General features: G+C 43.6%; 1 protein-coding gene and 1 pseudogene across 1 annotated transcript; one reads left to right on the top strand and one right to left on the bottom strand.

Annotated features, from left to right (window-relative positions):
• Nucleotides 1-3,088: 3,088 nt before the first annotated feature.
• On the bottom strand, nucleotides 3,089-3,649 carry LOC124688075 (putative invertase inhibitor). Its single transcript, XM_047221793.1, has one exon. It carries the CDS (start codon nucleotides 3,647-3,649, stop codon nucleotides 3,089-3,091), a length of 561 nt encoding a protein of 186 aa, XP_047077749.1.
• A 14,119-nt stretch (nucleotides 3,650-17,768) lies between these two features.
• On the top strand, nucleotides 17,769-21,547 carry LOC124690538 (annotated as a pseudogene).
• The last annotated feature ends 2,200 nt before the right edge of the window (nucleotides 21,548-23,747 follow it).

Genomic DNA, 23,747 nt, shown 5'->3' with positions numbered 1-23,747 from the left:
GAGGTGATATACTAGGGAAACCAGATAACAACTGCTCCTCACAGGCAAGACGAATCAAAGCCAAGAGAAGCTCCATGGCCATGACAAAGAACATGGGCGAGGGAAGCCGAGACGAATCCCAAGGATGAATTGTGAGATTTTATTTTTGACACAAGACCCCACAAAAGGGAAGCCCATCTTATTATACTGAAAGCTCAAACATAAAGGGGTGGAAGCAAAACGCCGCCTCTATTGGCACATGATAGGAGAGTTTGAAGTCAACGACACAAGAGCATGAGACAATACAATACAATGCTCTAGAAAACATCACACCTAATACATCATCCTCTACCAATCCCAACACGATCTCCACACGAACCACACCCTATCTGTCACAGCTTGGCAACGAACCTGGAGATGATTTCTCCGGTCAAAACATGGCGATTAGTAGTAACCAGAGTCCGCCACTGCAACATAAGAGATATAGCACGGTAAATTGCGTGACGGTGGGTTACACAACACTTTATGCTGGAACACTCATTCCTAGTTAGCCACATAGATCATGCAAATGTGCAAACGAAAACCTAATTTTATTTCGTTTAGCCCCCTCCCCCCATCCCACACACACACGCACACACCCCAAACAAACCTAGCAAAAATCCATGGATAAAGTGAGGAGTAGAAAGAGTGGAAGAGGCGCTTGAGAGAGCATCTACCACACCAAGCATCTTACCGGAAAAAAGATTTTCCCAAATTGCCTACATCATAATTAGACCCAATTTGACCCAGTCTTTTAATTTTATGGAGGCTTTTCCAGAATTGAGAGACACCATTACCGTGAGACTGGAAAATACCTCCATCCCCAATATATTTGTTTCTCAAGATTTGGCACGTCAAATCTTGAACTCCACTCTCTAGTTTATGTATCCATTTGCTCAATAAGGCCAGCAAACCCCATGCCACCAAACTCCTTGGGCTTACATAAATTTGCCCATTTCACCATATGGTATTTATTGTTCCCTCCAACTCCTTCCCAGAAGAACCTAGCTCTAGACATATCCATTTTGTACAGGTTCCAATAGCATAGGTAGGGATACCGTCCAAACAGGCATCAACTAAAATACCTCCAGAAGAGGCCATAGCATTGAACCCAACACACACCCTCTTGTCAACTTTCTAAGGGACAAAGATCATGTCATTAGCCAGGATATTTCTACAACTAACATGCAACAAGTATTTTAGAGGAATAGAACCCACAAGTTAGCTATCCTAGTTTGCTCATCTGCAATAATTCCAACACCTAGAACTTCACTTTTCTGATAGTTAATTTTCAAGCTGGACATTTGTTCATAACAACAGAGCAAGAACTTTACTGATACGAAACAATTCCGATAATTTTCCATGAGAAAGATTGTGTCATTTTCATACTGCAGGTATGCATACTGCAGATGAGACACTCCCCTCCAACCAAATTACAAGCTATCCCTTTAACATGCCCAACAGTTTTGGTAGCTTTTAACATTTTTCCCAAATCATCACCCACAAAGTCAAAGAGAAAGGAGGACAAACGATCTCCCTATCTCAAACCTTTATAGGTTCTAAACAATTCCCTATTCAGTCCATTTTTGTTGATGTGGACTTTACTCAATTGCACAACTTATGTAATCTAGAGAATCCAGGTTTCACTAAATCTTTTTTCCTCAGAATTTCTTCCAAAAAAACTCCATTGTATTTTTCATATGCTTTCTCAAAATCTAGTTTAATTATAGTACTAGATTTCATATGAAATTTTAGGTCATGAAGCACAACAACCCCATCCAAAATTTGCCTCCCTGGAATGAAAGCAGTCTGAACATGGCTAATGTATATTTCTTTGCAATCAAATAAAATCTTCTAGTCATCCACTTAGTAATGGTTTTAAACACTTCATTGATCAAGAAAATAGCTACGTATTCCTTAACATCCAAGATCCTTGGTAACATGACAATCACACCATAATTAAAAATCCTTTTAAGGTCCAACACCCCAACCCTTAGGTAGCTAACATATCTTTGATGAGGGTGTTGGATATAATGCCCTAGAGGCAAATAATAAAGAATGCTTATTATTATATGTCAATAGTACATAATAGTTTCGTGTCATGCTATAACTATATCGATCGGAAAACATTGATACATGTGTGGTATTGTAAACAAACCATGGTCCCTAGTGAGCATTCACAAACTAGTTCATTGAGGTCAACCAATGATCGAGGTTTCCCGATCATGGACACACATGTCATTGATAATGAAGTCATATCATTAAGTGAATGATGTGATGGACATTCTCAAATATAAGTATTATAACACGATTAAGTCACGAAGTTCATGTTACGATATTTATGAATGTGTATTAACCTAATCCTTAGAGTATGAGACCATATCTAATCATTGTCATCGGCGGCTGCTTTGACATCATCAATCGCCACACCGTAAAAGGGTGGTCATAAAAGTGATGCTCAGGTATTCCAATGGGATGGGTTGATGCGTAAGAGTTGAATTTGTTCATACGCATGACGGAAGATACTTTGAACCCACTCGGTGAGATTATATCCGAATTGCAACACATAACTAGCTCATGAGGATGGAATCAAACAAAACGAGTTGAATAGCCTTATCGGTAACGAGTATTCCATCGCCCTCTCAGCCGGTAGCCTGACATTGGCATGGTGAATTACCCAAACAATATTCAAAACTACATACATATGTCCACAAACCATGGAGGAAAAAAGGAGGCCGAGATCGATCGAAAGGCAAAAGTGCGCTGCAGCAGGCAGCATGCCTTGCTTCCACTCAACGTTCCACGACAGAGTTAACACCCCATGTTCAAAGATCCAAAAAAGCTTGAGATAGATAACAAGCTGGCCAGTGGCCACTTACCCACTACACCACCATGGCACCATCACACCACTGCATGCGAAGCATGCAAGCCACTACTACAACAATCAAGCACGTCCGAACGAAAGCATAAAAATGTTAAAACGCACACTACTAAGTGTAATCAGAAAAAAAACTTATTTGATCTGCTTATACATGCTATAAGCATGGTCAGCAGTTAGCACAGAAGCACATCAGTCACTAATCCTCGGTGCCGATGGCTGCGGCGCCAGGGATGCGGCGACGGCGAGCGCGATGGTCGCCAGCTTCCTGAAATCGGCGTCCTCCGCGGCCAGCGGGGACGTGTCGTCGGCCTCGCCGAACGCGTCCTCGCACGTCCCGGGCGCGTCCAGCGCCGCGCTGAGCTGCGCAAGCGCGTCCCGGGTGGACCTGTCCTCGCCCCTCGCGATGTCCTTCGCGGCCTCGCCGAGCTGGTCCACGGCGACCGAGTAGACCTCCGCGCACACGCCCAGGCGCTCCCGCCTCCTTGCGTCCTCCTCAGAGGCGCGCAATGCGGTGATGCGCCCGGCTGTGCCGTTGGCGGCCGCCGCCGCGATCCTGGCGGCTATGGCGGCGAGGCCGCGCGCGTCGGCGGTGGCGCTCGCGTTGTCGGCGCGGAAGGTCCTGACGCAGTAGCTGTAGCCGATCGACGGGTGGCCTGCGGCGAAGGATTTACATGTGTCTTCCAACGTGGAGGACTCGCAGGTCGATGAGATGAGCAGGAGGAAGAAGACGTAGGTGATCGGCGCCCTCATTGTTGGCTTGGATTGATGGTTTTTGCCTGCCTTGGCGTTTCGGCTCTGGTGTTTTTCAGAATGTTCAGTGCGGAAATGCGGTTGCGGTATATCCTATGTGCTAGGCTGCTAGCTGACGGGTATATGTACACGAGGAGTCGAGGACGTCGGAGGCTCGGGAGTGTAGGCGGATGATTAGTTTAATTTGCTAGTTCTCAACTAGTTTAGAACTAACTTCGTGCTTAGTTAAGTGTTACATCATTTGATTTGTATCTTGATTCAAACTAGTCATGAGTCGTAACTGAAATTTAATAATATCATCTAACTGAAAACGAAATTCATTCACGGTCGATCGAGAAATAGTCACATCCATTAGAAAATCATTTATTGATGCATCAAGTCTCACTAAATTTTCCGTTAAATTAGCCTAAAATCTTGGAAACCAGATTTGATTTTGTGTTCCATGTTCTTTTCTAAGTAATACCTTCTAAATTTGTTTTGCACCCTACCAATTATTCCTGCAACTTTAGAACACGACTGCAAAACTGATGGCCACGAAACAACATTGTTTTCAAACATTGGATGACTGCACATATTATGTTAATTAGTTAGTTCAAGATTTTATGGAAGCCAAGATCTGATAACTCCAGCAGCTTCAATTTGGACCACCACCGCGAAGGAGCCAGACCAGGCGACCATGCATGGAGTAGTCGTGGGTATTATGAGGCCTTCCATTTTTAACAGGATTTGTTTCAATCATTGTAGACGTTTCTGATTTTAACCCTTCATGCTTTAGTAATACAGTGGGTGCTATGTGGCCTTCCATTTCTAACCTGAGTGATATGTTTTATACCAGTCAGGTTTTTAGCAGTAGTATATGTTAATACAAGCCGTTAGATCAACAAAAATAAACAGCCTATATTCAGTTGGGGGTACCATAAAAGTCCTCGTGGTTTAATTGAAAAATGTCACGTATGAGTTGGATCAATTATTCAACTTTTTTGGGTCAGTCAAATTAAGATTGAGCATTCTCGTATGAACCATTTTGAGACCCCTTTTTTTGGACACAAGCGTTGTGAACCACCGGCCGAAGAAGATGGGTAGCACCATAGCACTCTTTTTTTTGTGGGAAAGCACAGGGGGCGGATCCTATACAACGATCATGTCGGTGTGTACGGCGTGCCGCACACCCTGGTCGGGGTATAGGGTCCAGCCCATTTCCTTTTTTTCTTCTTTTTTTCGTTTTCTGTTGATTTTTTTGTTTTTTTGTTTGTTTTGTGTTTCCTTTTATTTTCTGTTTTCTTTTTTCATTTTCAAATCCGTAAAATATTCAAATTTAAAAAATATTCAAATTAAAAATGTTCTTATTTTGAAAAATATCGTTTCTCATTTTTCACATTTTAAAAATGTTCAAATAAAAAGTTCTAATATTAAAAAAATGTTCACATTTTGAAATAATGTCATTTTTTGGCAAAATTATTTTTCCGAATTTCAAAATTTCTTCAAATTTGAAAAAATGTTCAAATTTTAAAATTGTTCAAACTCGCAAAATGTCCATATTTCAAAATTGTACAAACTCGCAAAATGGCCATATTTCAAAAAAATTCGAAATTCTTCATATTTTGAAATATTATTTTTTTAAAAAATATCCAAATTTTGAAAACGTTCAAATGAAAGCAAATGTTCATATTCGAAAAAATGTTCAAAATTTTAAAATATCAATTTTTGGAAATAAAAATTAAAATCAGATTTAAAAAGTTCATGTTTAAAACATATAAAAAAACAAAAAATAAACAACACAAAAAAACTAAAACTAAAAGGCAAAAAACAACGCTGGGCAGGCCCAACATGGGTTCTTCGCCAACAACCCGCTCTGGGAGGCACTATATGCCGACCGAGTTGACGGTTACCGGGTCCCGCACACCCCTCCGACCCGACGGCTTTTAATGGATCGTGACCCATTAGGTAAACATCTCTTTTAGTTTATTTTTTATTCTTGTTTGCTTATTCTATTTATAATTTTATTTCTAAAAACTAACGTTTTTTTAGTTTTTATTCCTGTCATCAAAATTTGTTCAAAATTTCTGTTTATAGATTAAAAAATGTTCGATTGTCAATTTTTTAAAAATTAAAATTTTGTTCGTAAAATCAGAAATCATTCAAATTTCGAAAAATTAGATCAAAACTCGAAATTGTTAAAATTTTGAAATTGTTCATATTTTGAAATAGGTCAAATATTGAAATAGTTCTAATTTTCAAATTGTTCGAATTTTGAAATTCATCTAAGTTTCGAATATGAACATTTTTTTCAATTTGAAGATTTGAACATTTTTTCAAACTTAAATTAGCAAAATTTAGAAAATGATTTTTAAACAGAAAATAAAACGAGAAAACATAAAATAAAACGAGAAAACAGAAAAACGAAACACAGAAAAAGAAAAGAAAAGAAAAAAAGAAAAAAAGATACAGAAAAGAAAAGAAAAAAGAGAAAGAAAGATGAAAAAACGCCTAACCGGGCCGGCCCACACCGCGCGCGAGGGTGTGCGACGTGGTGCAGGTGCCGACCTGGTCGACATATAGGAATCGCGTATAGCACTCCCCATGAGCCTGGTCGGGTCTATACGAAGGAGGCGTGGTTGGCTGGTGATACGTCTCCGACGTATCGATAATTTCTTATGTTCCATGCCACATTATTGATGATATCTACATGTTTTATGCACACTTTATGTCTTATTCGTGCATTTTCTGGAACTAACCTATTAACAAGATGCCGAAGTGCCGGTTCCTGTTTTCTACGCTGTTTTTGGTTCCGAAAAGGCTCGTTCGGGCAATATTCTCGGAATTGGACGAAATCAACGCCAAACCTCCTATTTTTCTCGAAAGGCTCCAGAACACCGAAGAAGAGTCGGAGAGGGGCCAGGGGGCCACCACACCATAAGGCGGCGCGGGCCAGACCCTGGCCACGCCGTCCTAGGGTGGGGCCACCCTGCCAGCCCTCCTGCGCCGCCTCTTCGCCTATATAACCCCTTTCGACCTAAAAACGCAGTACCTCTTGACGAAACTCCAGAAAGACTCCAGGGGCGCCGCCACCGTCGCGAAACTCCAATTCGGGGGACAGAACTCTCTGTTCCGGCACCCTGCCGGGACGGGTATTGCCCCCGGAACCATCTCCACCGCCGTCTCCACCGCCATCTTCACCGCCATCGCTGCCTCCATGATGAGGAGGGAGTAATCCACCCCCGAGGCTGAGGGCTCCGCTGTAGCTATGTGGTTCATCTCTCTCCCATGTACCTCAATACAATAATCTCATGAGCTGCTTTACATGATTGAGATTCATATGAGTTTTGTATCACTACTATTCTATGTGCTACTCTAGTGATGTTATTAAAGTAGTTTTATTCCTCCTGCACGGTGTAATGGTGACGAGTGTGTGCATCCGTGTTAGTACTTGGCGTAGGCTATGATTGTAATCTCTTGTAGATTATGAAGTTAACTATTGCTATGATAGTATTGATGTGATCTATGCCTCCTTCATGGTATGATGGTGACGAGTGTGCATGCTATGTTAGTTCTTGGTGTAATTGTGTTGATCTATCTTACACTCTAAGGTTATTTAAATATGAACATTGAATATTGTGGAGCTTGTTAACTCCGGCATTGAGGGTTCGTGTAATCCTACAAAGTTAGCGGTGTTCATCATCCAACAAAAGAGTGTAGAGTAGTCCTATTATGTGATCATTGTTGAGAGTGTCCACTAGTGAAAGCAGGATCCCTGGGCCTTGTTTCCAAGCATCGAATCTCCGTTTGTTTACTTGTTTTGTTGCATGTTTACTCGCTGCCATATTTTATTCAGATTGCTATTACCACTCATACTCATCCATATTACTTGCATCTCACTATCTCTTCGCCGAACTAGTGCACCTTTACATCCGACAAGTGTATTAGGTGTGTTGGGGACACAAGAGACTTCTTGCTTTGTGGTTGCGGGGTTGCACGAGAGGGATATCTTTGACCTCTTCCTCCCTGAGTTCGATAAACCTTGGGTGATCCACTTAAGGGAAACTTGCTGCTGTTCTACAAACCTCTGCTCTTGGAGGCCCAACACTGTCTACAAGAATAGAAGCACCCGTAGACATCAGCTGGCTCCTAAGAGGAGCCCGTGGCGGCCTAGGTTCAGGAAACTAGACGGGGAACGCGGACCAGGTCGAGCGAGCAGGCCAATGGGAGGACCAACCCGTTGTCCAAGAGCTGCGGCACTCTAGCACTACACGCACACACACAGTCCACTCGGACAGCGAGACAGTTTGCCGTTGTCGCCTCCGTCGCCTTAGGCTCCGGTCGCTGTCGCTCCAGCTGCCGACGGTGATTTCCTCACCCCCTCTCTTCGCAATTCAATCTATATTGTCTAGGGTTGAGTCCCCTCCTCACGCATGAGGAAATCCCCGTGGTGTGGCGCACATTGGCACATGATCCATGGCGGTGGCGACCGGGCATTGTGCTAGGTTATACTCCAGACACTTCAACTTCTCACTGTTTTGATTTTTACTTCTATACTACCACTGGCTACAAATAATGAATAGACGTTTAATACCTTTATAAAAACTACAATTGTGGGCTATAAATAATGAATAGATGCTCTTTTTTGTAAAAGTGAAGTAGACTATTCCCGAACAGTGATTCATTGATCTCGATTGCCCTCCGACCAATATCTAATGGACACGGTTGATTCAAATTTTAAACTCAAAACTTAAACTGTCTACAAAAAATTGCAAAAATCAAGTGAGCAATATATGTTCTACTATGTATTCTTGAAAATTTTGGTTGCATTTGGATAAACGGTTTATGATTAAATAGTCTTTTATGTGTCATTCTCCAAATGCAATTAAATCATGAACCAGTTATCCTCGTGAAACAAAACATTCCCAAAATAGTCAACTGAACAAACATGAGATTTGGATTTTTATTTTTTTTTCTAGAAAATTTGACTTCAAAATTCAGTGATTTTGCTTCACGAAGTCACTGAATCTTTGTCTGATATTCCTCCCTAACCTGTTATATGTACTTTTATGTGATGTTTCCTTTAGTAAATGAAATCAGCGTTGTTGTGTTTGTCAAAAAGGAAAATCTTGAGAAAATTGGTTCATGAATCAACGATTAAAGGCCACTTATCTACGCGGTCCAGCGTTGAGTTCCTCTACAGCGTGGAGGTTATCTTTACCATCATCTCCGGCCGGATTCTTCCAACTGACCTTTTTACGTTTTTTGGCACTTGAACCGTGTATGGATGTAGTTTCTTTATTTATAAATCGAGACCAAAGCCTACTTCAAAAAATCACGATTGAAGAAACCTATCACTGCTAGCTCGACTTTGCAGTCTCATCTCATCACACGTGACTGCCACCAGTGTTGTTGTAGACACAATTTCGGCTAGAATCTTCTCTACATCGTTTGGTACACTCCTAATCTTGATTTTTTTGTCGCTCAACTTGGTTGGCTCAAACCTGAAGTTTATGATAATACTTCGAGCTACACTAGCGAGTCTGCAAATGAGTGAAGATGAGAGAGGGTGCATGCATCATGATTGTTTGTACTCTTAGAGCAGGTCAACTTAAGTATGTGTTACTCGTCATTTTTATGGCCACCATGAGTGTAATACTCCATTTGATCCAAAATACTTACCGTGCTTTTAGTTCAAATTTTGAGCTAAAACCATGACAAGTATTTTGCATCGGAGGGAGATTATGGGAAAATAGAGAATTGCACTGAATAGTTTAGAGCATTGCAATCAAAATCAAAATATCTACTTGATTTTTTGCAAGCACACACACACATTTGACCATCTTAAATATAATTGACATCCAATGTTATTGCCCACACATGCAATTTTATTTTTGAACAATCTAACCAATCATCCAGTTTGTGCTTGTTGTTTTCGACAAGAACCATTTAACTTGACAAGAATTCTTGTATGTGGTATGAATGAACACAACGTAGGGCACATTTTCACATAATGTATTAACATGGATCCACATTTTGAAACTGAATTACCAACAAACTATACATAAATTATAAAGAATTTTCCATCTTCTAGGATTTTATTATTAGTTTGGAACCACATATATTTCAATGGTATGCGATCGCTGATTAAAGTTGTCATTGGTGGGACATTTCCGAAAATCAAACTCATGTCCAAAGCAATGCAACAATATAACTTTCTTAATTACATAAATATAATTGATATGTGAAATATGTAAAGTACAATCATTTTTCCACAACTGTTTTTCCTATATATGCATTTGTGATTTTCCCAAGCTCTAATCACTTCTTGATATCATTGTATTTTTGCAAGAGAGTACATATGGAGCATGACCTCTATATATGTATATATCAATAGTTCAAATGTTAAGGTGCGGGGTTTCTAGATATTCTCTTACCACTATCACACATGCTAGTATCGTGTTCTAGTGTATATCCTAGAGATATTTTTTCTTAATAATTACTATGCTTGTCATATACTCAAAATTTGAAGTGACAGGCTCAACTCTAGTGGTGGAAGGTGGTGAGAACTATGATAGAAGGAATTTTACAGGGAAAGAATAACGTAGTCAATTATCGGAAAAGCACATTGGCTCCTGGGTCCAGGTGCTCTGAACCAATCACTTCGCGGCATGTTGGATGCGCAGGCATGTATGTCTCAGTGTATATCACGCGTATGTAGATTTTTGAACATTGTGACTAAGAGCGGAGCATGCGCATTGAATAAGATGAAGCCGTTATCACAGCAGCGATCCTGCTTGTTCCGCGATGTATGACCGTGACGCAACTTCTCTGTTAGACGAGACGCGGTAGATGAAATAAGCTCAGGTGTCCAGCTACGCCTGCAAAAGAAGAGCCGCCACATCCATCTAGGTGTCTTAGGGCCTCTTTGTTTGGGCTGGCTGTGGCTGGCTGCGGCTAGCTGTACAGCTGCGCACAGAAAGCTGCTGCGTAGGAAAAGCTACTGTTTTAAGTTTTACTCTTTGGCTATCTCGCTGGCTGTTTGGCTGTGAACTGGTGAATTGTTTGGAATAGCCTCAAAGTTAGTTTGTCGATTGCATTGAATAAATAACATATAAACAATCTGATCGCCACCGCAGTCGAAGCGGGTGGGTGCGACGTCGTCGTCATCGGTGATGTCATGTCGTGGATGATGGCGTCCGCAGGTGGGGCCGCCATCGCTGCCCGCACCTCTGCGAGCGTCGCCCTAGCCACGGCGAGCTCGGCCCTAGCATCGGCGATTTCCGCCCTGGCCGCGGCGAGGCGCTCACGCCCTGATCCTAGCTAAGGTTGTGCTGAGTCATGGATGGACGCTAGGGTTTAGCTTGAGGTGTGCCCGTCACCCCCGCCGGTGTCCACAATATATAGCCATGGCGGGACGTTAACCGCCATTAATAACCTTGACGTTGTCTCCACTAAAAAAAATGCGTCCGCACCGCTAGAGATACACCCGATGCAAACGGTCGCCCTGGGCCGCATGGCGTCCCTGGGACGACGCAAACGGACACAATCGAACATTTTGGATGTCCGAAATGCATCGGCCCGTTGGAGATGCCCTAAGATTGGACATCGGGGCGAGCTTTTGGCTCAACGGAGCTGAGCTCGGCTCGTAGTAGATATGGACCGAAAAAAATGTAACAACCACATTTTTTTGGTACAGCTGCAAATAATGTAGTCAGTGACTAATGCCCAAGACATATCGAACCAAGCCAATCATCGTTGTGAATTAGCAATGAATGAATGGTGCATATGCCATCTCTTTTTACCTGCCTCAAATAGCGAGACAAGGTGCATGTACAATCTTCTTTTGCTAATTTGAACCAGTATGTACGTTCAGGCAGAAACGATAAAGAATGAAATCTGGGTCCAATCACGTACGAACGGACTGGTCCAAGCACGTACAAACTGCTGGGTTGGAGCTGCGGTGGCAGATTGTTTGTAAATAAGTGAAATAGCTGGGGCAATGCCTTACAACGATTCGGTGCAAAGGAACAAAAGCCCGGGAAGCACCCTCCGGAGGTGCTTTTTCGTCTACACGGGAGCAGCACCTGCTTCGGCCGAAGCCTACCGCACAGCCGGACTGTTTGTTTCATTTGTCCAGCTTTTTTCAGTGGAAAGCACCTAAAAGCCCAAACAAAGAGGCCCTTAGCCGCCACTAGATTAGCGTTGGTTCACACCGCGCGGCAGATGAAACAAGCCCAGGTGTCCAACTCCACCTGTAAAAAGAAAAGAAAACGGAAAAGGAGAAAAAGAAATAGAAAAAAAGAAAAAAAAAGAAAAAAGCCTAACCGAACCGGCCCACACCGCGCGGGGTGCAGGTGCCAACCTGAGCTGCATATAGGAATCGCGGGGGGCTGCTTAACACCGACCTGGTCGGCACGGGTCCTCCTCCCTGGCGCTCGCGCGCCCCCTTGCTACCACATCGCGCACAGGAGTCGATTTTACGGACGGCCCAATATAGGATGGTTCGTTCATTTCGCTGAACGGGCCTTTCGTTCAGCGGCCCACTCGGCGGGATCGAACAAGCAACAAACCAACTGATGACGTGTAGTTGCCCCGTGGGGTATTTAAACCGGTCAATCTCCTCTTCAACTGGCGAGGTGGGACTAAAAAAACGTCCATACCGCGGGCTTGTGCGGGGATCGTGGGGATGGGCCGGCCCAACTTGCTGGCTACGTGGGGCCGAACGCGGAACGCATGAGTTGGACGCAATACACAATACGAAGTAGGCTTTTTTTTTCATGGACAGTACGCATGCAGTAGCCTGGCTGATTTCAAGATGCTCTGTACGTGCATGGTTTTCACGGCAAGGTGTACTGATCAAACGCTCACCAATGGCTAGCTAGCTAATGTGACCATACATGTATCAATCTGTATAAATAGTTGGATTGGCCTGGGATCGGACACGTACGTGCATGGTTTTTACGGCAAGGTGTACATCATATTTGCATGGTATTCCACGGCACAACACACTGGTCAAATCGCTCACCAATGGATAGCTAGCTAATGTGGCCATGCATGTGTCAATCTGTATAAATAATTGGATTAGCCTGCTTCTACACTTGGGAGCGGACCATAGGAAAAGCAAAAATAAGAGCATCCAAAAGTACGACACAAAAATAAGTTTATGCGGAACAAATTACGATTGCAAGGGAACAAACCACGATTGCAAGGGGAACAACAAAATAGATGGAGGGGAACAACACACTAAAACGGATGGGAACAACAACATAGACGGAGGGAAACAACAAAATAGACGGAGGGGGTACAACAACGTTAATGGAGGGGAGCAACAGATTACACGGTGGGGAACAACAACCTTGAAAGATGGGAACAACATCCTATACGGAGCGGAACAAGACACTAGACGGAGGGGAACAACAAAATAGACAGAAAGGAACAACACACTAGACAGATGGGAAATAACAACCTAGACGGATGGGAACAACGAAATAGACGGGGGGGGGGGACAACACACTAGAAAGATGGGAATAACAACCTAAACAGGTGGGAACAACAAAAAAGATGGAGGGGAACAATACACTAGACGGATGAGAACAACAACCTAGACGGATGGGAACAACACACTAGACAGATGGGAACAACAAATTAAACGAAGGAGAACAATAGATTACATGGTGGAGAACAACAGTCTAGACGGAGAGGAACAAGAGACTAGACACATGGGAACAACTGCCTAGACGGAGGGGAACAACGACCGACACAGAGGGGAACAATGACCTACAGAAAAGGAAACAACGACCTACACGGAGCGGAACAACGACCTACACGGAAGGGAACAATGGCCTAGACGGAGGGGAACAACGATCGACATCGAGGGGAACAATGGCCTAGAAAAAGCGGAACGACGACCTACACTGAGCGGAACAATGACCTACAATGAGCGGAACAACGACCTACACAGAAGGGAACAACGACCGACATGGAGGGGAACAATGGCCTAGAAAAAGCGGAACAACGACTTACACTAAGCGGAACAATGACCTACAATTAGCGGAACAACGACCTACACAGAAGGGAACAACGACCGACATCGAGGGGAACAATGGCCTAGAAAAAGCGGAACAACGACTTACACTGAGCGGAACAATGACCTACAATGAGCGGAACAACGACCTACACGGAAGGGAACAACAACCGACATGGAGGGGAACAATGGCCTAGAAAAAGCGGAACAACGACATACACTGAGCGGAACAATGGCCTACACTGATCGGAACAACGACCTACACGGAAGGGAACAACGGCCGACATGGAGGAGAACAATGGCCTAGAAAAAGCGGAACAACGACCTACATTGAGCGGAACAATGACCTACACTGAGCGGAACAACGACCTACACGGAAGGAAACAACGACGTACACGGAGAGGAACAACGACCTAGATGGAAAAAAAAGAAATGAAACAAAAAAAAATTGGAAAAGAAAAATTAATAAAAAAATGTAAAAAAGAAGAAAATAAAATAACTAGAAGTCGTACATGTAGAAAAGAATGCATTGTAAGAAAGAAGAAAAAAAGACGTTAATATACACATATTGGTTTAACAAAAAGGTAAAAAAAACCATGAAAAAAACAAAATAAAAATAAAAGAAACATATAAAGGAAAAAAAATGGAAAGATATCCTAAGTACGTACGTATAAACAAGAATAGAACGCTCGGGCTACAAGAAGCGGAAATCAAATCTCGGGTCTGACTAAATAAATATAGCTGGTGTGCAGTTTTACCGCGCATCAGGTCAATGTCCCAGCGGCAAGTGCCTCTTTCTCATTTTGAGACCCAAGTTCGAATCCTTCCTCCCGTATGTATAAATTATCTTTTTCGATGACACGCTCTGCAGTTGCGCCGGTGCCTGAATGAAGAAACGCAAACTAGCGAATGGGCCGGCCCAACCGCGCGTGGCGTTCAGCGAACCGGTGCTCGGTAGCGCGCGCGCCAGCGAGTCGTTTCCCCTGTGCTGGGTCCTCCTCCCTGGCGGCGCCTTATATCTTTCCTTTCGCTCAAGGTGAGCCGGGATGGGCTTTTGCAATAGCAGCCCACTTCGCGGCGCGATTGGGTTCCCTTCGTGAGATGAAATCCTTTCGCCCGGTGAAGCCCAGCCCAGAAGCGAGTAAAACTGTCAAGCGACTACTTGCTTGCCAAGAACGTGGGAGGCGGGTATTTAAGCTACTCAAAGTGTTTCTGGCTGGGCGAGGTGGGACTAAAAACGATGCAACTATATGCGCGGGATCTGAAGAAATGCGTGCGTGTTTTTTTTCCGGCAAGTGCGCGCGTTTGAGGTGGGACAATGGAACACGTGGGCAGGATGCTCCGACCCTCTGATATCCATTCGCGTGAATGCCATGAATGAGAAGCTAGATTGGAATTTCCACTTTGGTACATACATGGTTTTTCCGGCAGGACGCGCGTTGTGGCAGCTTGACATCTATAAGTGCATGCAGGCGTCTGGAAGAGTGCGTAGCAATTACGGCATCGTGTATGAATTAATTACACGTGACTACAATTAATTCCTTTTTTTTTGCGAAAACTACAATTAATTCCCGAGTGTGGCTGTTTGTACACAGTGAGCTAGTTGGTTGGAAGTCAAGTTACCTTCACACTAAAAAATCTGCAACAACTAGTAAAAAAAATTAAGTAAAAATGTGTTTAATTGGCCAATGAATAATCTATGAACTGAACCAAAAACTAGATTATATATACACCATCGTACATAAAAAAGTTGCTCAACTTTGTTAAGATACGGAGGTACATAGACATATTTAGTTATACAGATACGTCTGTATCTACAAATATTGAATTGCTATTTTGGGGATGGAGGGAGTATAATTTTGTGGAACTATTTTTCTGAAAAACACTACGAAACATTAGATAACGTCACATGGAACAAGAAAAATACGGGGAACAAGAGCCTAGACAGAGGGGAACAATAACCTAGACGGAGTGGAACAACAGCCTAGACGGAGAGGAACAACAACTTAGACTAGAGGGAACAATATGCCAGAGGGGAACAACATCGTAGACGGTGGGGAACAAGAGCGTAGATGGAGGGGAACAATAACCTAGACCGATGGAACAACGGCCTAGACGAAGAGGAACAACAACTTAGACTGGAGGGAACAACATGACGGAGGGGAACAATAACCTAGACCGGTGGAACAACGGCCTAGACGAAGAGGAACAACAACTTAGACTGGAGGGAACAACATGACGGAGGGGAACAACAGCCTAGACCCGGTGGAACAACGGCCTAGACGAAGAGGAACAACAACTTAGACTCGGAGGGAACACATGACGGAGGGGAACAACATCGTAGACGGTGGGGAACAAGAGCGTAGATGGAGGGGAACAATAACCTAGACCGGTGGAACAACGGCCTAGACGAAGAGGAACAACAACTTAGACTGGAGGGAACAACATGACGGAGGGGAACAACAGCCTAGACCGGTGGAACAACGGCCTAGACGAAGAGGAACAACAACTTAGACTGGAGGGAACACATGACGGAGGGGAACAACATCGTAGACGGTGGGGAACAAGAGCGTAGATGGAGGGGAACAATAACCTAGACCGGTGGAACAACGGCCTAGACGAAGAGGAACAACAACTTAGACTGGAGGGAACAACATGACGGAGGGGAACAACAGCCTAGACCGGTGGAACAACGGCCTAGACGAAGAGGAACAACAACTTAGACTGGAGGGAACACATGACGGAGGGGAACAACATCGTAGACGATGGGGAACAAGAGCGTAGATGGGGGAGAACAACAACCTAAACATATAGGAACAACAGTCTATACAGTGGGGAACAACAACCTAAACGGAGAGGAACAACAACCTGAACGATGCGAAACAACATGACTGAAGGGAACAATAGATTAGACGGTGGGGAACAACTACCTAAAGGGAGGAGAACAACAGCCTAAACGAAGAAGAACAACAACCTAGACGGATGGGAACAATAACCTAGACCATGGGGAACAAGAGCCTAGACGGAAGGGAACAACAACGTAGACGGTGGAGAATAAGGAGAGAGCCTAGATAGAGGGGAACAACAACCTAGACGAATGAGAACAACTGGATGGAGGGGAACAACAACCTTGACAATAGGGAACAATCGTGTGAACGAAGAGGAACAACAACCTAAATGAAGAGGAACAATTGCTGAGACGGTGATAAACTATAGTCTGAACGGAGGGGAACAGCAAACGGTGAAAAACAAAAACCTAAACGGAGGGAAACTAAAGTTTAATACGGTGGGGCAAGAGTTCAAATGGGAGGGAACAACAACATATAGAGAAAGAAGAAAAAAGGTAGACATACATGAAAGATACCCTACTAAAAACATAAAAATGAAAATAAATAAGAAAATATGAAAAATAAAAATAAAGAATGTAAGAAAGAAATAGAAAAAGGAAAAATCCATACATGTAGAAAACATGTAACAAATAAAAAAAGGAAAAATGTCAAAGGAAAATAGAAAGAAAAACATGTGAAAAAGAAGCATATATGAAAGGATAAAAAATCTAAAATAAAAACGCAATGCTTCTCCTGGAACAACTAAACGGCAGTAGCTACCCAAAACCAGATCGAGTGGAGGACGAAAATGATTTTCTGTGATTTTTCAGATCTCACGTATGTATGTACATGTAAGAGGATGGTGCGCATATTTTACGCATCAACAAAGCGACCAGCTCAGAGGCAATAGGCGCGTTCTGAATAACCACACCCGGGATCGAATCTTCTTTCCAGCGTCTTTAATTTCATTTTTATCTAGCGCGCTCCACAAATGGGCTGGCCCATAACCACGATTCCTTCAGCGAAACGGTGCTGGGTAGCGCGCGTGCGCTACCGAGCAGTTTCCAGCACAGGAGCACTCAGATTTCGTCATCCAGTTTGGGCCGCATACATATCTGTGGAGTCTGGACCCTCTGGACTTGGGGCTTCGACTTTTATGCTGGGCCTATTCCTGGGGAAGGCTCAAAGCCTAGCAAATTGGCCCACTTGCACTAACTGCTCCGGTTTTTGCCCAGAAGCGGAGATCGGGGTTACAGCGGCGGCAATGACGATCCGACAGCCTCGGTCGATGGCCGCGGCGGCCGTTGTTCCGCCTCGTTCTGGACTTGTGGTGCTCATCCACCGTGACATTCACCTCGCCTCACGGCCAGAGGTTTCCTCCCCCCTCACATCCCTCCGCCGCCGTAAGCACCTCGTTGCTGCCTACTCCAAACCCCAACCCTCATGTGTAATTGGACTTCTCATATGCCTCCCGTGTATGTCGCAGTGACACAAAGCAATGATTTGTGCCATGGTTCCATGTCCCCCCTGCTCCGGTACGCTACAAACTGCCTTCCCTCCCTGACCGGTTACCGCTTCATTTAGCACTTTGCATCTGCATCTGAACGAACTGAATTTTGATGTCAGGACTCGGGATAATCGGATAGGACATTCGCTGATACTTGATAGTAACCACTGAGAAATTTTGTACTCTCTCCTAGGCTTGCCAAAACGTCTTATAGAAGTGAACAGAGGTTATAGATATTTGACTGAATTTTCAATTGACAAGTAGGAGTACCAGTTAGAGTTAACTTGAGCTCCAGGAACTTGTATGAAGTTACGCCCTCCGTCCTATATATTTGGTTGTAATAACATATTCTATTATGGGACGGAGAGAGTATGTTTCAGTAGGATAAGTAGCACCGAGGTGCTATATATGTCTACTTAGCATCAGATGTTCAGGTTCTTGCTTATATTGCACAGTTTTACATTGATATTCTTATTCGGCTATTTATAATTGGTATCCTGATGTGTTACTACAACTTACTGTAAGTATTAATTTAACTAATGATCCATTCTGTTGAATGATCTGTCTTCCAGGTTTTCACGGTTGCCCTCTGCTGCTGTTGGTTTCTTGCGTCAGTTAATCAGCAGAAGATGATTGGTCCATTTGTGCTGATGCTATTGTGATCATGCTTTCGCTTTTACTACTGCTGCTATGCCTCTTCATCTGATCATATCGTCATACGAAATGTTACCATTCTAACCCTCCATGTTTTTAAATTTCAGGTCGACACCGTTATCGTCACATATATATTTGCAGGTAAAGAAGGTGGATTTTTTTTTTGTTAAAACTAGTATTCGTTCCTCCAAGATCGACAACTTGAACATGTATACCTGATTTTCATATAGGACAAACAGTTTTTAATAAGGCTTGTTCCTTATATTTTCCATGGTATCATTCAAACCAGAATAACCAGTAAAAGATTGTGCATTCTGTTACATGCCCTGAATGTTTTCCACGGCTTGTGCATTCTGTTACATGTAATTTATGTTACACTTTTGAATGCACAACACAATATGTAGCTGCTATGCTCATTCCATTAATTGAGCGCAGACTACAAATGGTTCACAACGGGAAGCTTGAAGTCGTTTGACCTCACGAAATCCGTAAAAATTTCAGGTGAGTTTAGCAGTTAAGGCTCTATTGATTCCACTTGAAATGTGTTTCACCGAATCTTGATTTGAATGTACTATAGTTTTTTATGGCGTGATTTCTCTACTTGTTTAAGCAGTTAGCACACCTGGCTCCTGATAACATAGAAATGATTTTCACTTTTAGTTCTATATACTTGTGGCATAAAAACTGCAAAAGTGAAAACTAGAGTTGTTTTATTGAAAAATAACTAGTTGCGGAATGTCGATAGTTTCATGAAAGGGCCACTTTTGTGACTTTGCTATTTCAAGGAATAATAAGGGTTTTATAGATTTGTGTCACTGAACTTAAGGACTATAGCTCTTTTTCTTGCTTGGTAGTGCTTAGGTAAACTGAAGTAATAATCTAGTCTGTTAGGGTGTGAATGAAAAATCATACTGTTAGTTCTCAGATGCTTTCTCCTTTTGATTTCTTACTTCTAGTTATGCTGTTATTTATCATTTGGAGGCACTGCTTCTCTAATATATGTTTTGAAGACTTGGGCAACAGTTGCTTGTATGGGCTCATGTACATCACATATTGATAATTTAATGGCTGCAATTGTATCCTGTTCATGTAAAAGGAACTCCCATTTGTGTTTTCCTTGATTTTCTAATGCCAAGTTAATTATTTCTAGTAGTACGTAAACTAATTGTATTTTTGTTTCTTGGCCTTTTATTTGGTGAATAATTAGTTAGCTACATTTTTTAGAACCCAGTTAGCAACGTCTTCATTGAAGACAGTACATTAATCTCTGAATATGTATAATTGCCAAGTCTAATGCTGACTAAAACATGTTTACAATATTGTAGGTCTTGGGTTAAACAAGATATTGTAGGTCTTGCGGCTCATGCTGCCTTTGGATATGTTATGGCCACACATGTTTCTCTTCATCCCGATTCACATTCTACCTACATGTGTCACAATTGATTTCTTACTTCAATTGTTCAACCGTACATCCCATTTATGTGCATCTTCCAGATCGCTAAAACAATTTGTTTCTTAGCTCACTCCGATGATAAAAGGATTTATTCTAAAAGGGTTGAGTGCCAGCAAACCTGACATGTTAGATAGTGGAAAGAATACTAGCCTATCAGATTTTGTACAGTTTTCATGGAAGCCAGCACTCAATTTCATATTGTGGCTGTTTATCTGGTGACTATGTGTCATTAATGAACAGCATATTTCTGAATAAAGTAGGTGGCCTTCAGGAGATGGTTGAGAAGTAAGATGCTTAACCATTTTCCGTTTGAAGCCATCAAGTTCATGTGAAAGTGTGCAACAGTTTGTGTTAAGACTTTCCCCGGTCAAGATGAGTTTTAAAGGAGAAATGAATACAAGTTTTATTTATAAAATCAACATTGGATGTTTACTTTTTTCTTGAACACATGCCAAAGAACGCGTCCTTTTGTATTAGAAGAAAATGTCGAGATGATGCAGGTCTTACTGCCCAAAGCAAGAATGAAATAAAGAAACAGAAGAAAACAACAGTCCAATCTTGAAAGCTAAGGGAAACATAATTACTCGCTTGTATCCTGGATATTAGTGTATTGTTGTCAGCATTTTTTCGTATCCTCTCCAACATGTCAACTTCATTGTTGGGCATCATTTTGTACAAAGTCATCTCAGGGTTACATTAAATTGGCTTTTATGTGTTTTGACATGCCTATTGATTTGTGTTGAGGTTATGCAGGACTTGAGGTTTTATCCTTAGAGGGAAGAACTTGTCACCAAATATTTGGTGTTTTCTGGCAAGTCATGGTAAAAATGTGTAAGTACAGCCCAGGTATAATGTGATTGATCTTATGCATTTGAGCATTAATGCCGTATTTCTTTGCCAAAGTCTTCAACTTCTTCAGAAGCCTCGTTCTTATGATAATCTTCAATATGAATATTTTCACCTTGTTGAAATTTTATCCCTCGGTCAGTACATTTTACATGATATTTCTAATGAATCTAGTCCCTCAGCTGCAAAAGGTTATTGGTTTCATTTTTATTTCTGTTTTACTCTCCTGTATGTATTCTCAAACCCATGCATCTTATTTGGATATCTTGAACGCCGGTGATTCAACTCTTTATCTAGAGCTTCTGGGCCTATTTGACAACGAATTAGCAGGTAGCCAAAGTTGTGCATCCGTAGTAAACGGTTGGTTGGTCGTCCTGTGGTTTTCAGTAGAGGTGACTCTTTCTGGGATTCCGAGTTACCCTGGCCCTGTTACATTGTACTAGTACAGCTGACGGTTTACGTTGGCCTGTTAGATTGTACAGTACCTCCCGCATTTGGACAGTATATGGAATGGACCACAACTATATGTATTAACCAAGGCGCGCTAGAGAAAGACGGTAGGTTTACCGAGCTTCTCTACGGATCCAGTGATTACTACCTTGTCTGATCTAGCATGGTGACATTAATCCTTGGTACAGTCTGTACCGTCAGTTTGTCAGCTGACGATGAAAACTGACGTAAACATGGGTTACCTCCGTTTTGCTTCTGGATTGCAGGCCCGTTTTTTTCCGATCGTCCTGGTAAAAACCACAGGAAGTCGTTGTCAGCCGGACGTTGCTGTTCATTAACTCTCCGGTTTATGTACCGCAAACCAAGAGCATTTTTCACTAGCTCTTCCACTGGCACAGGATTAGACGTCCTTCCATGGTCACGCCAAGAAAATCTGCGTAGCTGGCTGCAGATACTGTTGCAGTCTACCTAACTGCTCCGTTTCGTGAGGCGCAGACGGATTTGGAAACTTGTTGGCTGCCCAGAAGGCAGAAATCGCCACCATATATCCATGCAGTGCACTTTCCCGATGGGTGCGAAAAGCCAAGGCCACGTGTGTCAGTTGTTGCGTGGGTTTCCTCGTCTCGTAGCGTGCATGCGTGCTGGAGGTGCCTGGGGATAGATCGGCTTCGGCTTTTGGCGACGTGTGAGAGAAGTAGGTCGCCCAACTAAATCGGCCGCTAATCGCAGCCGTCAGTGCTGATGCCCGCTGAGTACTCGTAGTCGGCGTGCCTTGACAGCGAACTATGCCACGGTGCGTTCCTTCAGCTAAGAGAGAGAAAGAGAATTGTTGTGTTACAGCGTGGCCTCCTCCAGACTCCAGTTCAAGCTTGAAACTGGACCGCAAATTCGGATGAATTCAGGTTGGTCGCGGTCTCCCGGCGAAGTTAAGGCATCTGCAGGGACGGGACCCGTCTCTGTCGCAGGCCTGCATGCCTCCGAGCTTTGCCGTGTCGCCGGGCGGTAGCCATGGAGATGAGCCCTGCACTCGATTGGTGCACTGTGCAGGTGTGCAGCGTGCATACACGTACGTACAGATCCATAGTACGCCGGCGGTGGGCGTACCACTGCCAGTATTGCCAAACCCGGACAAAAATAACCCAAACTTGGAACAAATTTTAAAAATAAACCTTCGGTGAAATAATGTTACACCATGTAACTCACCTTTTTTAAGCACCTCCAGCCGTCTCCCCGACGAGGCCCCGGCATCTCTTTTTTCTTTTTATCCGGACGGCATTATTCGTCCAGCCACGTCCCTGGTTTCACGTTTCCCCCCTGAAAAATGGACTAAATTCATCTGGAGAGCCCAGGCCATCCCCAGCCTCTCGGGGTGTGCTCGGGGAGTCCGAACAAGAGAAAAGCGGAGACGGGCTCGCTCTGTTGGCGAGAAAACACGCGAACCCCACCACTTTCTCGCCGCAAATCCCCCACCCCTCTCGTAGCTCTCTCGCCGCCGACACCACCCCTCGCCAATCCGCCGGTTGGTTGCCTATATTCCGCCGTCCCTCCTCCCACCATCCTATATTCAGTGGACCTCGTCCCGTCTACCTATATTCCGCCGTTGGGCTACTCCTTGCGTCGCGCCTCACGTCGACCACGCCCAGCAGATGTTCTTCCATTTGCCTGGGCGGCCATGGACTCAGACGATGAGGAGGAGCAGATGTTCGCCGAGCTTTTTGAAGAAGAGATGGCAGCCGCCACCCAAGACGAGGAGCACATGTTGATCCTAACTTGCTTGTCGGGCTTGTACACGGAGAAGACCATTGGCCGACGTGGTGGGTCGGCACCAGGTCGCAGCAAGTGCAAGCCGAGGCAGCGAATAAAGGGCTACTGCATGCTCTACGTTGACTACTTCGCCGAAAATCCATTGCACGGTGAGGTTGTTTTTAGCACCGTTTCAGGATGAGCCATAAGCTCTTCCTGAAATTTTTGTATGCCCTTCGAGACTACGACTCCTACTTCAGATGCAAGTTGGATTGCACTGACATGGCAGGGTTTTCCGACCTCCAAAAGTGCACGGTGGCTATGAGGATGCTGACATATGGAGCTCCTGGTGATGTTGCCGATGACTATCTTCAGATGGCGGAGTCCACCACCCTTGATTGTTTCTACCGGTTCTGCAGGGCAGTGATAGCAGTGTTCGGAGACATCTACTTGAGATCACCCATTGTCAAAGACACTGTCCGGATCCTCACTGTCAATGAAGCTAGAGGATTTCCTAAGATACTTGGAAGCATTGATTGCATGCATTGGAAATGGAAGAACTATCGGTTTGCCTGGCAGAGAATGTACAAGGGTCAGAAAAAAGGCTGCACTAT

This window comes from Lolium rigidum, chromosome 2, assembly GCF_022539505.1.
Source record: "Lolium rigidum isolate FL_2022 chromosome 2, APGP_CSIRO_Lrig_0.1, whole genome shotgun sequence".
NCBI lineage: Eukaryota > Viridiplantae > Streptophyta > Magnoliopsida > Poales > Poaceae > Lolium > Lolium rigidum.
Note: the sequence above shows the minus strand (reverse complement) of the source record. Positions and strands in the feature narration are given on the sequence as shown.